The sequence below is a fragment of the Lissotriton vulgaris genome, chromosome 5 (genome assembly GCF_964263255.1).
Source record: "Lissotriton vulgaris chromosome 5, aLisVul1.2, whole genome shotgun sequence".
Taxonomy (NCBI): Eukaryota; Metazoa; Chordata; class Amphibia; order Caudata; family Salamandridae; genus Lissotriton; species Lissotriton vulgaris.
Window position 1 is genome coordinate 1488824398 of NC_141693.1, and position 17108 is coordinate 1488841505.

Genomic DNA, 17108 nt, shown 5'->3' on the forward strand with positions numbered 1-17108 from the left:
TCAATGAAAATTCATCACCATCGCCCCTCATTTAATTCACACTCTCCAAACACCATTCACCTTCACTGCACTCTCTCGTATTCACCCGCAATTCACAATTCCGACCCCCCCGCCCCCGAAATCATTTAATTCACACTCTCTGAACACCATTCACCTTCCCTGCACTCTCCCACAATTCAACCTCCCCAAGATCCTGCGACTTTCCTCATCCATACCATCGAAAGCTTTTTTTTAAATTTACTTTTTTACATATTTATATAGCGCAAATTCGACCCCCCAACTCTCATGTATTCTTCCAAGCTTAGCTGTCCGAGTTTGGGGAGATGTAGGAAAGGACATCCAGCAGCTGGGCAAACTCTAGACTCTGTTATGTAGCGAGACTTCTTGGCATCAAACAGACACAATCAGCGTAACTCTGGCATTTCCCTGGAAACGACAAAGCACAGAGCTAGTTTTTTAGGTCGAGCCTGGGTAGCGCATGCGCTGCTCTGCGAGCCATGCTGTATTGGAGTATGAACCTGAAGCCCCACCCATATTTATCATTGGGTTGTTTCATTGTCCTTCGCAAAGGCTGGCTTCTGATTCTTTATTAGGATTGTTAGTCCCTCCTTAGTACCGCCTTGTCTTCATTTGTAACCTCTCATGAGGACTGGCCCTTTTACTTCTGTTGTTACACAGTATGTCTTCGTTAGTCTGTAAGCACTATTTTCTTCAATGAGTTTTCTCTTACTGCAGGAGGGTCTCTCCTGCGCAGTTGTGACCAACATCTTGTTTATTTAACTCGTAGCACACAGGGAGCTCTACAGGGGCAATAGGAGACAGAAGGGGGCAACTTAGCGATGCCTTCAAGCACTTGGAATGCAGTAGGTCTCGCAGTTGCGAGAGTTTAATCTATTGGCATTGTAAAAGACAATGCCTTTTATTTATGTTTTAAAAACCAAAACATAAATAAAAGACATTGTCATTTACATTGCCAATATCTCAAATTCGCTTAAATGCGAGACCTGTTGCATTGCAGGTGTTTGTTTTTAAAATTTATTTCTCTTCTGATGGTTGTTGTCGCAGACAATGAGGAGGACACTGCCACAGACAGGCTGCACGTACAGAGAAAGCTCCCCCGAAGGAACTCGGCGCACAGCTGGAATTAGGAGTCTGTTGGTTGGTGGATCAGCAGTCTCTGTCCTGTCTCTGTCTGTAGGGGATCTGCTGGTACTGATTCAGAGCCTCTTTCCTCTCTCCTTCCTGCCATCTCCTTTCCAGTTGAAGCCCTAGGAATGCTGTTGCTGGACAGATTCCAAAATACCGCTAGGGAGGCTTCCATTAGGCCTGTCCTGTGACCATGGAATGTCTTTACTCTGATAAAAGAGATTAAAGAGCATAGCGTAGTCTGACTTTCTTTATTTGTTGCTTTACATAGCTCAGACTTCACCCACTAGGGCTTCTCAGCGCTCTACATCGGTGAGTGTAGAAACACCAAGCAGAAGTAAACCAAGGGGCATATTTGGAAGAACTGACACATCAGCATCGATGTGTCAGATTTCTTACGCGTGCTGCAAATGCCCTAATTACGCCATGGATGTACCTTATTTACAAGTCTGTGCTCCATGGTGCAAGGATTCAACAACTCATCAGAAATTCTAACGCATCACTGGCGCTAAAGTAACACATCGCTGGAGTTGGGCGGAAGAATGACACTCCAGCAATAATAATAATAATAAATCCACATTTGTAAAGCGCAAACAATCACCCGTAAGGGTCTCTAGGCGCTGAGGGTCGTCGGGAAGATTAAGCAAGCTATTGCCCAGAGTCACATGGTGCTGGGCTAACCGGCCGCCGGAGCCAGGGATTGAACCGTGATCCCCAGAATCCAGCGTCAGTCAACCTGCCCGCTGCGCCACACCTCTCCCCCAGCAGTGCTTCAGAATACAAAAAGGCGAGTCCCTGGTCAATTCTTACGTCTGGTTTGAGAAGGTGTAGGGATTTTGAGGCCTGCCTCAATTCTTAAGTCTGGTTTGAGAAGGTGCAAGAATTTCGATGCAGTCAAGTTGTAGAGCATGGGTACTCACAAACTTTTTCTCGCGGGCCAAATTTACACTGTGGTTTTTGTCCGAGGGCCGCACCAGTGGGGGCGGGGTCAGTGGGGGAGGGGCCGGAGCTAGAACAACAAAAAAAACTGACCATGAGGTTGATCACTGGTCCCTGCAGCAGACACCATCGTCCACTGAGCCACCGGACCCGGCATACACACATCTCTCTCTATCTCTCGCTCTCTTTCTCTCTCTGTCTCCCTCCCTCCCTCTCCCTCCCTCCCTCTCCCGCCCTCTCCCTCCCTCTCTCACTCTCCCTTACTCTGTCCCCCTCCCTCTGTCTCCCTCCCTCTGTCTCCCTCCCTCTGTCTCCCTTTCCCTCTCTCACTCCCTCACTCTGTCTCCCTTTCCCCCTCTCTCTCCCTCACTCTGTCACTCCCTTTCCCTATCTTCCTTTCCCTCCCTCCCTTTCCCTCTCTCACTCCCTCACTCTGGCACTCCCTTTCCCTCCCTTCCTTTCTCCCGCTCCCTTTCCCTCTCTCACTCCCTCACCCTGTCTCCCTTTCCCTCTCTCACCCCCTCACTCTGTCTCCCTTCCCTCTCTCACTCCCTCACTCTGTCTCTCTTTCCCTACCTCACTCCCTCACTCTGTCTCTCTTTCCCTCCCCCACTCTGTCACTCCCTTTCTCTCCCTCCCTTTCCCTCCCTACCTTTCCCTCCTTCCCTTACCCTCCCTCCCTTTCCCTGCATCCATTTCCCTCTCTCACTCCCTCACTCTGTCTCCCTTTCCCTCCCTCGCTCTGTATCCCTTTCCCTCCCTCGCTCTGTCTCCCTTTCCCTCCCTTACTCCCTCACTCTGCCACTCCCTTTCCCTCCCTCACTCTGTCTCCCTTTCCCTCCCTCACTCTGTCTCCCTTTCCCTCCCTCACACCCTCCCTCTGTCTCCCTTTCCCTCTCTCACTCCCTCACCCGGTCTCCCTTTCCCTCCCTCACTGTCACTACCTTTCCCTCCCTCCCCCTCCCTTTCCCTTCCTCCCTCCCTTTCCCTCCTACCCTTTCCCTCCCTCACTCCCTCACCCAGTCTCCCTTTCCCTCCCTCACTCCCTCACTGTCACTCTCTTTCCCTCCCGCACCCTCACCCTCCCTTTCCCTCCTTCCCTCTCTTACTCCCTCACCCGGTCTCCCTTTCCCTTCCCTTTGTCTCCCTTTCTTTCCCTCTCCCTCCCTCTCCCTCTGTCATCTCACCCTGCCTCTGTGTCAGCCTGGGCTTAGACAGCTTCAGAGCACACACACACACATAGCCGCACCGAGCGCATTAACAGGTCTTTAAAAGACCATTAGCATGTTAATGAGGCTGTGTTGTTCACCTCTTAGCGCCCCTGCAGCTCCACTCTAACTATGGCAGGAATCGCCCGGCCGGCCCCCACTGAGCAGCAGAGTCTCCGAGTCGCGCTGCTGTAACTTAGTTTGCAGACACTCTTTAAAAAAAAAAAAAATTAAAACACTGGTATGATGTGTGAAAGGTCCGCGGGCCGCCAGGGAAGGCTTGCCGGGCCGCCAGCAGCCCGCGGGCCGTACTATGAGTACCCCTGTTGTAGAGTGATGCAGTGAAAAGTTATACATTTCACATTGAGCTTAATGCATCAGTTTGAAAATATGGAGCAACATGGAGTACTGATTGGGCTGCCACTGCCACTGCATCTCAGCACATGTATGTATCTGTTTCAGTAGTACATACGGGAAAGACAAGCAGACATGGATGAAAAATTTGGAATACCTACTCCTAAATAGAAGGGGTTTAAGGAAATCTAAACAGGGGGTAAGGGAGGGGCATGCCAATACAAACACAGACCCACAAATGAATAAGACCATTTCTATTCACAAACAATATTTCTGAAGATACTACTGCCCTAAGGATGTAAATATACTCCATCCTAGCCTTGAAGAAAGTCAAGCACCACACATAGCCACTCACAGGGAGAGCAACGCACCTCCATATAAAACAATGGGAGCAGAACATTAAAATATCAACCTATAGGAGTGGAACTAATGTTAAAATAGTTAAGGGCAAGATGTACAAATAACTGGTCACAAAATACTGATCCCAAAGTATTTTTGTACCCAGTGAAAAATGTAATGAACTGACCTATATACCCATAGGTCAGTTTGGAAAAATTCAAATCGTAGTGGGTCGCAATCTAACCTACCTCATGACTATTAATGATATAGGTCGCAAATTGCAATTTCCTACAATTGGAGACCAATAGAGGGATGGATGTTTGCCTGCGGGCAAGAATATATCACCATGTCTGTGTTTGCTTTTTAAAACATTTTTTAATGCAGCCTGCTTTCTTAAGGAAACTGGCTTGTATTTAAAAAGAAAAGCTTGTTTGTTTGAGAGTTGGCAGTGGTCCCAAGGACTGTCTATTCGCCAACAAACTTTTTTTGTTAATTCACAATTGAATCCCTCCCTTTTGAACAGAGTACCACCTTTTTTGAGGTCTTGTAACCTTTCAATGTTTAGTGACCAGATTTCAGACATTGGTACATACTTATTCTGTATTATGAAGAGACCTTTACAACACTTCTCTTTCAGGCACCAAATCGGCATCCACTCGCAATCTTATTTTATGAGTCAGAAAAGTGTTTCTGACACCTAGAATGGGATGAATGCATCTGAGAAAGCCTTTTCACAGTATCTAATACTAAATCAGTGTTTGTGACCATAAAAACGTTTAGTACTTGTGGCCCTATGTTATTTAAACATTGTTTTATATGTGTGTATTTAAAGAATTATTTTAACAATAAACTTAAATTAAAAAATATTAAACTAAACTTTTTAACTTTTAATTAAAAACTAGAAATAATGTAATGTAATTAAAGAGAATGTTTTGAGAACGTTCTGATTATGAAATAAAAATAAAAATGTTTGTGAAGGTAGGTTTGTTTGAATTACTGTTTCAACGTTATTATTGATACATTAAATTAATACATTTAAATTACTAATTTCATATGTAATTTGATGAGTGAATGTGCTGTAACAATTTATTCGATTAGTTCTAGGTTGATAAATATTTAAAATGTATTTGCATTATTATACATTAGAAATGTTCTTTAAAAAAAAAAAAAGAATGACAAGCTTCAACAATTTTCCCTATACTTTCCCATAGGTGGGCATCTACATCTATGTGTGCAATGCTACTGTAGTAACTTTTCATCCATAAATCCATTTGTAGGAGGCTCCACCTCCTCATCTAAATGTGTAAATCTACAATAAAAAATTGTGAATACCACAAAAGTGTGCAGTTAACCCTAGATGTAGCATTACTTATGCACAAGTTAATACACACATTAATATTTACTTTTGTGACTTTTTTTCACTGCAGCTGAATGTTTATGATGTTTTCATCAGAACTCCAAAGGCATTTATGACTAAACCAATGCTTGTTTAATAGAAGTGTACAGCCATGCTGTATTGTCCTAGCATGTGTGGCACCAGAATGGTGATGTCAGAATATCCCCTGACATTAATTGTGTCCTAAATATTGTCTACCAAAATATCACCCCATTGGAGATAATAATAGAAAATCTACACCCAACCTTATATTTTGTAAATGACCTTTGGGACATAAAGTTTATGTCCATGAGGCACAGGGTCAAGGCTGATTTGCATATGGCAATGTCTGACCTGGGGTGGTGTGGAGTGCAAAAAAACGATGGATTTAGGCCCAGATCTCTGTACTGGGGTGAATGTATGACATTGTTCTGCATTCTGTCCATCAACTGTTGTTTTTGCATTTGTCACCCCGAGTGTGATGGGTATGCTCAGACGTGAGTCCCATGCTCCCCACACCACTGGAGTCAAGCTATCCTGGCTGAAGACGGCTGATAGCCAGAAACCGGTCCTATGATGCTTGATTCCGGTCCAGGAAAGACATGGCTTGGCAGTTCGGGCTGGACTGTTCCCATGAGGCACAGGGTCAAGGCTGATTTGCATATGGCCATGTCTGAACTGGGGTGGTGTGGAGTGCAAAAAAAACGATGGATTTAGGCCCAGATCTCTGTACTGGGGTGAATGTATGACATTGTTCTGCATTCTGTCCATCAACTGTTGTTTTTGCAGGGGCATAGCTTCAGCAGGGGGTAATTGGGGTATGCCCACCTCAAATAAATGCATTCTTGGCTTGAGAGTTGACCTGGGGCACAGAGTCAAATCAGCTATGCATTTGGGCGCAGATCTACAAGAAAGTGCTGCAGCGCGCACCGTGAACCATTTGGCTGCGGCACTTTCAGAGCACAGGAATGCGACATATCTACAATGATATGTCGCATTCCTGTGCTCTCCCAGAGCGCTGGCGCAGAAACAGCTGACATGCGCAGGCACCCTTGCACCATGGTGCAAGGGTGCCTGCGCCATGGGGAGATTGCTTTTGTGAAGGAAGGGGCCCCTTCCTGCACAAAAGCAGTCACTGCAGGCATTTTCCTCTTTCAATGCGTGCTGTAGAATGCAGCACGCATTGAAAGAGGAAAAAACGAGGAGACATGAAAACATTTCTCCTCGTTTTGGTTGGCTACGCCCCCCCTATGGTGGCGCAGCAAACTGATGGATTTCCAGGTTTACGATTTCTCGTAAATCTGGAAATGCATCAGTGGACATGGGGTGTTGCATGGGAACACCCACAGCAACACCCAAGTCCCAACCCTAACACGCAAAGAGCTGCGTGAACAGGGGCAATATTCACAAGCACAGGTTAAGTCACACAGGGTGGCTTTACCTGTGCTTGTACGTATCCCTTAGCAGACTGTGCCACCGGTGCATCACGCAACGTGATGCACCGGCGGCGCATGGAGCTTGTAAATCTACCCCTTGGTGTTTTTTCTCAACGTCCTTATTTGACTGAAAGGTGTTATGTTTTTTTAACCAAATGCATGCTTATGAGGAGCCCAGCTCGTCATGAGGCACAGTGGAGCTGTGCTCATGACGAGCTGGACTCGTCATAACGGCCGCGGCACTCCCACACGCAATAGATTCCCCGCCTGTGCGGGCGTTCTATTGCAGTGGGCGGAGTCATGACGAGTCCTGCTCGTCATGAGCACAGCTCCACTGTGCAGCATGATGAGCTGGACTCGTCATGAGTACAGCGGCGCCGCGGCCCTCCCTTCCCCGGGCCGTGGGGGAATTACCCCTGCGGCGAAGGGGTTAAGAACCTTAGAGAGATGCCCACCTAATGCAAATATGTATGGAACCTTTTCCTCATGTAAACAGTGTATCCCAAACCTTGGTCATCCCTCCACCCTTCAGCATACTGTTTTGTAGTGAAATAATTTGCAATTCACACCATCCGAATCTCACTGAGCAAGCTTCGCCCCTGTTTATGTAGCTAATAAATAGTTCTCTATAAGATAGTCAGACACATACAGCTGTTTCTGTACCTTGTTCAAATGCAAGCTTATTTGGGCATTGTCGGCCAAAGCCTTTCGTGTAATGAAAAGCACGAAAAGTTGAACTCTGGCATTATGAAGGCATAAACGATGCTTTCTACAGGGTGACCAATGGTGCCGCACTTCTGTGGGTAGAGAGCACGGGTTGATTGCACCAGAGGAGAGCTACACAGAAAGTTAATTACGGAAGATGACTTGTATACTGTGGTTGCTTGCGCCCCCTAGTGGTCATGCGCTTGTAGTACATTAATGCAGAATTCGTCCTTTTCGTAGGAATGCCACCAGCGACACGATTGTCCCTGCATTTATTATATCTCGTCATAGTGACTCTGAGCTTTTGCTTCACACACTACGGTTTATTTAATTATGTTCAGGGCAATGGGCTCCTTGATAAGCTGCAGCACAGTCCTCTTCCTTTCTTTTATTAAACGTTGTAGCTTGCAGCAACGTCCTTCCGCCCCGTTAAGCACTTGGACACATTTGAAATGATTCAGGTTTTAGTGTTTGCTTTTTAGTGACTTCAAATTATTGTGATGTTTGTGATTTTGTATTGAGTGAAATGAAAGACCTCAACCGAACACTTACTGATAAACCTCAGCATGAGCACAGTGTTCAGCGATAGTGTTCAGCTCTGCCGGAAGCTCATTTCTTCCCGTAGCCTCTACTAAGAGCATATTTATCCGACAGCTGCTCCCAAGAGCGCACGAGCAGATTTAAGGGCAGTTGGTCCCGCAATGTTGTCGGACTCGCGTAGACCGATCTGGTACCACGCATGCGCCATTGACCTTTTCGTTTATTGCTCGCTACCCACAAATCTTATCATGTCCCTGGTTACGTCGTTCATGCATACATTCGTGTTTGCAAGCGGATGGGTGGTGCCACCTTGTGGATATAAGTAGTAAGACATGCCACAGAGTTACAGACTTGGCGAGTCCTGGGAATATGCCACTACATGCGCGGCCCAATAATCAAAGTTTTGTCTTGATCAGCTGGGCCTCGGCCTAACTAACTCCTGTCTTAGTTGTGAGTTGCACCAAGAGGTGGACAATCAAGAAAACCAGAACCGAGCCTAGGGTCTGGCTAGACATAACACGAATAGAGTCTTCAATATGTTTGCCATGTAAATAAATCGTGCAACAAATATCATGTAAAAATATGATGAAGACTTCCAAGTTTTAAAAATCCCACTTCTTTACCATGCAGAAGCGTTTCAGGGTAGTACATCAGATTCTATTCCTTGCAGTTAGTGAACCAGTGATGCAGTTGTAATGAGCCCCCATATGGTACCAAGGTCATTACAGATGGAGCAACATTGAACCATACACCAGAGGGTTTCTGTACAGCGCCCACCCTGAACTAAAGTATTTCGAAATGTTCTCTTATATGAAGACGAAAGAAAAGGAACAACGCAAAAAGTATGGATTTAATCAATCAATCAATCAATAGAAAACTTTATTTCGGTCAATTTGACCTTAAAAGTACAGCTGAGATTATATACATTACCTTTCCAAAATAAAGGCATTTACAGTTTTGTAGGGGGAAGAAAGGAGAATAAGTCCAAATGCATAGAAGGAGACACTTGTATAGAATATATAGTATATAACCAATCACATTTATATAATATAATCTATTCAACCGATTCCACATATAAATATTTGTTCATAAAAACTATTTAAATCATTTTTTGGGTAAAAACAATTCTAAAGAACAATGTGTATATACAATAATGCAAGATATAGTATCATAGGCAAATATAAAGATTGTAGCATATAAAAACTGTTAATTGGTTCTTAAATAAAAACAGTTTCTAGAGGCAAAGTGCAAATACAGCGAAGCAAAATATAATAAAATAGACAAGGGCAGTGATAGGAATCAGAACTTAAACTTGGCCTTGAGTACAAGTTCGAGCAGAGAAAAATGTAAGGGATTTTCAAACAATTTGGAACAGGGGATAACCCAAGCATATTCCTCCTTTCATTCGTGCTTTGCAATAGCCCTTATTTATTGGCAGGGCTTTAGTTGTCTTTTAAAAAAGCGGGAGGCTTGTGTCATGTTTAAATATCCTAAAAGCCTCACAGCAACGTCTGGTCCCTAGATTTCTACAGATCTGTGCCAACCACCGTTTTCTCACTTTGTTGTAGCCTGGACAACTAAAAAATACATGGAGTTCTGATTCCATTGAGCAATCACATGCCGGGCACCCTAGGTTTTGCAAACCACCCCAGTTGTTTGTAAAGTAACGGAGTGGCAAAACCCTGTATCTAAATTGGAGAAAGAGCTTTCTTGCAAGAGCCGGCTTGATCTCATTCAGGACAAGCTCTAAACGGTACCGGTCTTTTACCGCTAGGAACAGTTTAGTCAGCTTGCCCACTGAAAGGTTGCTGTGGAGTTGGGCCAATTTAAATACCCCGTAGCAATCCCTCAGAACTTTTCTAGAGATTGTGGTGCACGCAACCTCCGGGTCATCCCAGAGGTTGCCCCTACCTAAGGTGACTAACATATGGCGAACATGAGCAAACCAGGGTAATTTGCCAGTCCCTGATACGGACATCACCTCTCTAAGTTCCTCCCTAAAGTCAACAAGTTCGGGAGTAGCCCAGGGACGACGCCAGAATAGGAGGGGTCTAAGATTGGATTCATCCTTAAAGGTCCGTATCCCCAAATCCAGTCTTAGCGGCGTTAGTGGGGTACTCCGTGGGAGGCTAAGCAATTGCCTAAGAAAGGTGTTTTCTGTTTGTGTCAGACTCTCGGAGCTATGATGCCCCCATAGTTCTGCCCCGTACAACGCCCCTCCCCTAGCTTTGACCTTGTAGATTTCTATGGCTGGGCTCACTGGCTTGTAGCTTGATTTGCGATAAACCTTCATCAGTCCCCCAAATGTTTGAGCTAATCTAAGTGAGTTTTTTTTAATTTGAGCCCCCCCCCAGTCCATTGAATCTGTAATAGTAATACCTAGATATACAAATGAGGGTACTCTTTCAAGGGGTTTGCCGTAGAGAGATGGATTAGATCGAGTAGTTTTGGGGCAATTAAACACCTTGAACTTGGTTTTTTGGAGGTTGATTTCCTACCCTCTTTCCCTGCAGAATGCGTCAAACTTGTTCAATACCCTCTGTATCCCCACGGGTGATTTGGTTACCAAGAGGGTATCGTCGGCGAACCTCATGGCAGGAATTTTCCGTGAGGACAACTTGGGGACATCCAGTCTTGCTCCCCAAGCAAAAATTCTACTAGCCCATTTATGTAAAGACTGAAAAGGGTCGGGGCAAGTACACATCCCTGACGGATGCCTCTATTTACTGGAATGGGAGGTGTAAGATTGACCTCTTTTCCAAATCTGATTTGGGCATAGTTTCCTTCATGTAGCCACTTTATGGCTTGACACAAGTAGGGTGGGACCCCCATCTCACGGAGAACTGCCCACAACCTCTCTCTTGGGACCAAATCAAACGCAGACCTCAGGTCTACAAATATTAAGTAGAGGCTGCCACCCTCCAAGGACACAAACCTCCAATGTAATAGTTGTAGCCTGAGGATTTGGCCCGGTGTAGACATTTTTTCTCTAAACCCTGCCTGCAAGGAAGTAAGAATCTGGTGCTCCTCCATCCAGCTCTGCAGCCGGAGCAGCAACACACGTGCAAACATTTTTTGTGTGACATCTATAAGGCTTATTGGCCTGTAGTTTGATGGCAACAACTGTGAACCCTTTTTATATATAGGGATTATTTCTGCTCCAGCCCAGCTATCAGGGATCTTCATGCCCTGGAGAATAGCATTAAAGAGAATCCAAAGATATGGGGTCCAAACAGTAGGTTCGCTTCGAAAAAGGTCCCCAGGTATTTTGTCTAATCCGGGCGCCTTACCTAATGCTATCTTTGAAAGAGCACCAGTTATTCATTAAGAGATATCACGGGGATATGATCCATTGTTCGATAAGAGCATGCTGACTCATTCGGGAGATCTATCCCCACAGGGCAGACCTTACCTACTGGTTGATCCTGGCTCTCCACCAGAGACCCGATGTGGTCTTGCCATACACCTGCCTCCAGGTTTGGTTCTATAGCAGATTTATCCTCACTACTACCCGTGTTGACTATTTTCCAAAAAGGCTTCATATCCCGGGTGCCCAAAGAGCTCTGCCACTTATCACTTTCCCACCCTTTTTTTGCCTCATTAACATTGGCCTTATAAGCCACCCTCAGTATTATAATTAGGGGGCGATCATTGGCCTTAAGAGAGGCAATAAGGGCTGTTTTGGCCTTCCGGCATTCCTCATTATACCAAGGGTGGGAAGGCTTCTTATTAAGTCTATTCTTTTTTATGGGGAAAAAAAGTCCGCCGTAATTGCCAATAGCCTTGCATGGTTCTCTGCAACCAGCTGAAAATTAATCAATGTACCATTGGAGGATACGGAGTTGATAGCAGACATGAACACCGGGATGAGGGCTTCATATAAAGAGCCTAATTTAGCCCGGGACTGGTTACAATCGGTCCATCGTACTCTTCTCCTACAATTGGAAAGCGTCAGCCATCATCAATAGGTGAATAAACACCTATTGCACCCCCTGGTTTAGGGTTGTTGAGTTCTAGCACCAGGGCGTTATGATCACTGTCTGACCGAGCCAAAACCTTAAAATCAACAACATTATGCCAGGATTTGGAGTCTATTAAGATGTAGTCTAATAGGGATCCTCGTCCATTTCTAGTAAAGGTATAATTGCTAGTGGAATCAGATTTAGTTCTTCCATTGCAAGCCCTTAAGGAATGTTGTAGGACAAGGCAGTTCATCTGTAGCACCAGGGGAGACCAGATTTTGACTGGAGGGCACAAAGTTTCTGGGATAGCCCTGAATGTATCTTCTTCGGAAAGGGAGTCTTTATACAATCCCTCCAGTGGTTCGACCTGGCAATTAAAATCCCCTCCCACGATCACCATATGGTTATCTGCGATGGTGCTTATGAATGACATAAGTTCCTCCAGTGTTTTTGACTCCCGGCCCAGGCTAACTGGTCTCAAATACACATTTAGGAGGGCAATAGAAATTTTGGGGGAGAAGTGCAGAAGGACGCACAGAATATAATTTGAGGGCAATTCAATCCGCTCTGCCGTACAACCTAAGTGGACTGCCACCCAGGTGGTCAAACCTCCTGAGGGTCTCTCTTTCCCACCATATAGTGCAGGAATGTTAAAAGTGGCATAGCCCGCTTTTAAAACATCCCCTCTTGCTCAGGTCTCCTGGAACATGCAGATCTCATGTTCGTCAATAAAATGGCCCCATTCGGGGTCATCGATCTTACTGTTCAGGCCTGCTAGGTTCCAGGATAGAATATGTAGCCTTAGATGGTCGAGACAGTTGTTTTTTTCCCTACTATTGAAGGAGGTTGCAAGGGAGGCCCGCTGAGACCAGTGTCACCTTTCATAATAGACCCGCTAGAGGATGGGGGCAACTCCTTACATATCACCGTCGTGTTTCCCTGGTGAGCCGCTCATGCTCACACAGGTTTCCTCATCCCCTAACATCATATGTTGCCCTACATCATTGTCACGGGGCTCAGTTAATGGCAGCATTTCACCCTGCAGCACTACGGGGCAATAGTTTCGACCTCACGTCAATCTACTCCCTCTAGGCTACTGAATCTATTTGATGTACATTGAACATTTGTTGTCTGGGCCAATGGCAGTCAATGGAAGCTTTGCTAAGGCTGTTTTTCTCGTATCTCATATCCCATCCCTGATACCTTTTGCCTTGCTGTACCCTCTCAGAGGGGTACAAATAACCTAGTAAGAGGGCTAGAATGGAATTCATTTGTATCTCAGCCTCTCTAGTTAAAATTTCTTGCACAATAAAGGGGTTCCTGAAATTAATCACTATACAGTCACACTCCTTATCTTTGGGCCTCCATCCCAGCCATCCTACTCTACGTGTGGTTAGGATTTCTTGCGCATCTTCGTACCTAAAATATCTGTGATTCGCTAGCCAATGCATGCATTTATTTTTTAAATCTTGATGTGGCTCATGTTGATCCCTTCTCAACTCGGGTATACCAGCGAGAATGAGAACATACGGGGTTGCTGCCGGTGGCAGGTTTATAACTGGGGGTGGGGGATATTTTCTGTGGGAGTTTGCAAGCAAGTTGGTAATTCTACCCCTGTCTTATTATTAGTCAGCAACCTAGGCCTAACGGGTCGGTTAAGTAGGGGGGGGTGGATTTGGTCTACTGGAGGTGGCAGTAGGTACCCTCTCTAAGTTGGATCTAGTCGGGTCTGATATTTGTTGTATTTCTGGGATTAGTACCTGGGTAGCTGAACTAGGATTGTAGTTAAAGGGTAAATTGGCCATTATGGTGTTCTCTTGTGCCTGATCTCAAGGAGTAATGTCCCTTCCAACAGTCCCCTCGTTATACCTGAATATTCATGACTGTTTCTCAAAGTGCTTTCTGAGAGCCATTTCCAGGTTTTAGACTTGCTTAAAGACACCATTCATAAGCCAATCGTACTCCTTAAAATCCACAAGTAAGTTATACCTACGCCTGGAGTAAGACACGCCTACTATTTGAAGCACTTTTGGAAATTGGGCTCGTTCGTTGATGGAAGCTATACTAATTCATTTGTTGATAATTACAGTATATGTAGCACAGAGAGAGACGGAGAGGTGAAACTCTATTAAACTGTCTTGCACCGCTCACATGTAATAACCCACTTTATTGTTCTTGCTTCTGTTGCTCCCCAGGATACCCCTGAAGGTAATGCCTTCCATCCGTCAGACTCTGCGGGAGATGGGGGTCAAGGTCTCCGACGTCTTCCCTGAAACAAAACTGAGGCGCAGAGACACAGCACCCACCAATCTCACCAACTACCTGGATGTGAGTAAGCAATGAATGGAGCCAGAGGGGCTGGAGAAAAGTCAGTCACATGTCAGACAGGCCGGGATTACTGAGGTAGAGGGACTCATTCGCAATGCTTGAAAATCAGCAAAGGAGATGCTGTCATTGTCCTTTGAAGTCACTCACGGATCTGGCTTGGGTAGGCCTCTGAGAGGATTCCGCCTTGGATGCAGTCAGACGCATGGCAGGCTGGGAGATGGTGGGGCGTGTGAACCTAGGCCCCCCTGCCACAGGCCAAAGAGTTTGGGGATGAGTCGGGTACGTGTCAGACTCTGAAATGACAGCGTGGGGTCGGTCAGCCATTCGTGAGACTCTCTCCCATCCCTATGGACCTTTTAGTGCATCAGCAGATTTCCCCTCAGGGTGGTCTGTTGCTATAGATGCTAATAGGCTGACCACTGCTGGGTGGTATTGCATGAGTCAAAGGCTTGCCTGGGGATGTTTTCTTACTCTCTCTTTCATAGCCCCTTTCTTTCACCGTTGGTTTACAAGTTTCTCCTATCGTGGCTTGCCCTATTGTTTCTCTTGCCAACATGCTCACAGAGGGCATGATTATGACTTTGACCGACAGAGTACCGTCCGTCGGGATAAGGGAAAGCATTACCTCCGCCATCATGATGGACTAACGTACTTCAAATTTGGAGATGGCTGCTGAGCCAAAAGGAATTACTGACACAATGGTTCCTTTTAATGTACAAAAAGGTTGGTGAATTGCTGCCACTGGTTTTGATGGCCATCAATCAAACTTGTACAATTCTTTAGTTTTTTAGAAGAAAACTCCAACATGGGAGTTTTTTTCTGAAAGACACAAAATAATGACTTCCACACTCTGGAAATGTTCTCCCAGGGTGTTGAGGTCATTCTTTTTTTCCGTCCTTTCCTGGGAGGTTTTTCCTGGCAGTGAAGGACAGGCGTAGAAAGACATTACACCATCTAAGTAGAGTGAGTGGTATAATGTCCGTCCACCAATGACCTACTCCGTTGGGCCATCGAAGGAAGTTTTCCATCAAGAGAGACCAATGGGGGCTCCATCTACAAGGAGCAGAAGGTCCACTCATCTCGGAATGAGGCGGGCGGGCGGACCGAGGGTTTCGCAGATTGGGTATCCCATCCCGTTAATGATTGCGTACCCTATCAGCCAAACTCTAAACCGGACCCAAAGTTGTTTGCTCTTTTGTTTGTCATGCACCCTGACCCATTAGTCACTCTATTAGTTGCTGGCCTTTCTCTCACAGCACTGTTCACCCTGTTGAAATATGTATTATTCCCTATATTGCTTGCCCCGATGGCCACCCAGATGCTTCTCCCAATGCACACTTAAAAACCTAGCCATTGCCAAGAGTTATACTCGTGGTTTTGCACGTTCCTTTGGCTCGTCCATCTGTCCCAATGCTTGACTTCTACCTACCCCATTAATCATTCTCTTTCTATATACTTGCCCTGATAATAGCTCTGTTGCCCAATCAGAAGCTCAGTCCAATGCTGTCTTTGAGATTTGCACTATTGCTCACACCATTATTCACACTAATGCTAACCCAATGTTAATTTATCTGCCCTTGCCTGTCCCTTCAGTTGCCTTGCTGCTGTCACCTCTGCTACCTGCCCTATTTCCCACCCTGTTGCTTGCCCAATTGCTATCTTTGCAAGCCGTCCATTCCCTCACACCACTGCTCGGCCTGCTGCTCGCTCCATTGCTCGCTTCGAAGAACATCATGCCCTTCTTACACCAGACCTCATGTTTCTGTCTTGCAGACCCAGTACTTTGGTGAGATCACCATTGGTTCCCCACCACAGACCTTCAAAGTGGTGTTCGACACAGGATCCGCAAACCTCTGGGTGCCTTCCCACAGCTGCTCCCCCCTGTACAGTGCCTGTGGTGAGTTATCCTGCAGCGGGAGAGGGTACTGGGGCAAAGTCAAGGCTCTTATCAACATCATGCCAAGGACGTTCCAAAGCCTTTGGAAAGATCAATACTTGTGTCGTCTATCACAGCAGTAAAGCCTGCTAGAGGCCAGGGAGGCACCGCAGGATATCTCCTATCAGTGTAATGAGGCCTGGTGGAGGTAGGCACTGCAGCCTGTCCCCTTTCAAGGTCTCATAGAGACTAGAGACACTGCACTCTCTCTGGCATCTGCCTAATAATGTCTGCTAGAAATAAGTGAGAGTTCAGTTGGAATCCTCTCTGTCTAATAAGGCCTGATGGAGATCACTTCAGTTTTTCACTTATCAGAGGTAGAGGCTAGCGAGGCACTGCAGTCTGCCTGCCCCCACCCCATCTGGTAACACACTCTTCTAGAAACCAGTGAGAGTGCAGTCTGTCCGCCATCAGTGTATTAAGGCCCGATAGAGGCTAGAGAGGTACCCCAGACTGTCTGCTATGAATGTATAAAGACCGGTCAAAGTTCAGAGTAAAACTGCACGTTGTTCCTTACAAGTGTGATAAAGCCTGTTAGAGTGAAGGACTATAGTCAACTGAAAAGAGTGTAATAATGGCTGAGAGAATTATGTACTATGGCCTACTGCCCAGAAATGTAACAAGGCCTGATAGAGTCAGGGACTATACTTCTCACACGTGTAATAATGCCGGATAGAGTCGTGCACTATGTCCTGCTATTCATGAGTGTTATACGGTGTGTGTGAAAGAAGCTTTGCAGTCAGCTCTCTATTAATGAAGCAAGGCCTGGGCAGTCTGGGCGTCTCACTGTTCTACAGACCCATAATGAGAAAACGAAAAAAACATGTTTTACAATCAATT

General features: G+C 45.7%; 1 protein-coding gene across 1 annotated transcript in view; it reads left to right on the forward strand.

Moving 5' to 3' along the window:
- Positions 1–17108, forward strand: part of REN (renin) — a 92283-nt gene that overhangs the window by 6677 nt on the left and 68498 nt on the right. The window contains exons 2-3 of the mRNA XM_086923473.1: positions 14200–14332; positions 16106–16229. Of these exons, the coding sequence (XP_086779599.1) occupies positions 14200–14332; positions 16106–16229 (257 nt within the window). The remainder of the gene's footprint in view (positions 1–14199; positions 14333–16105; positions 16230–17108) is intronic.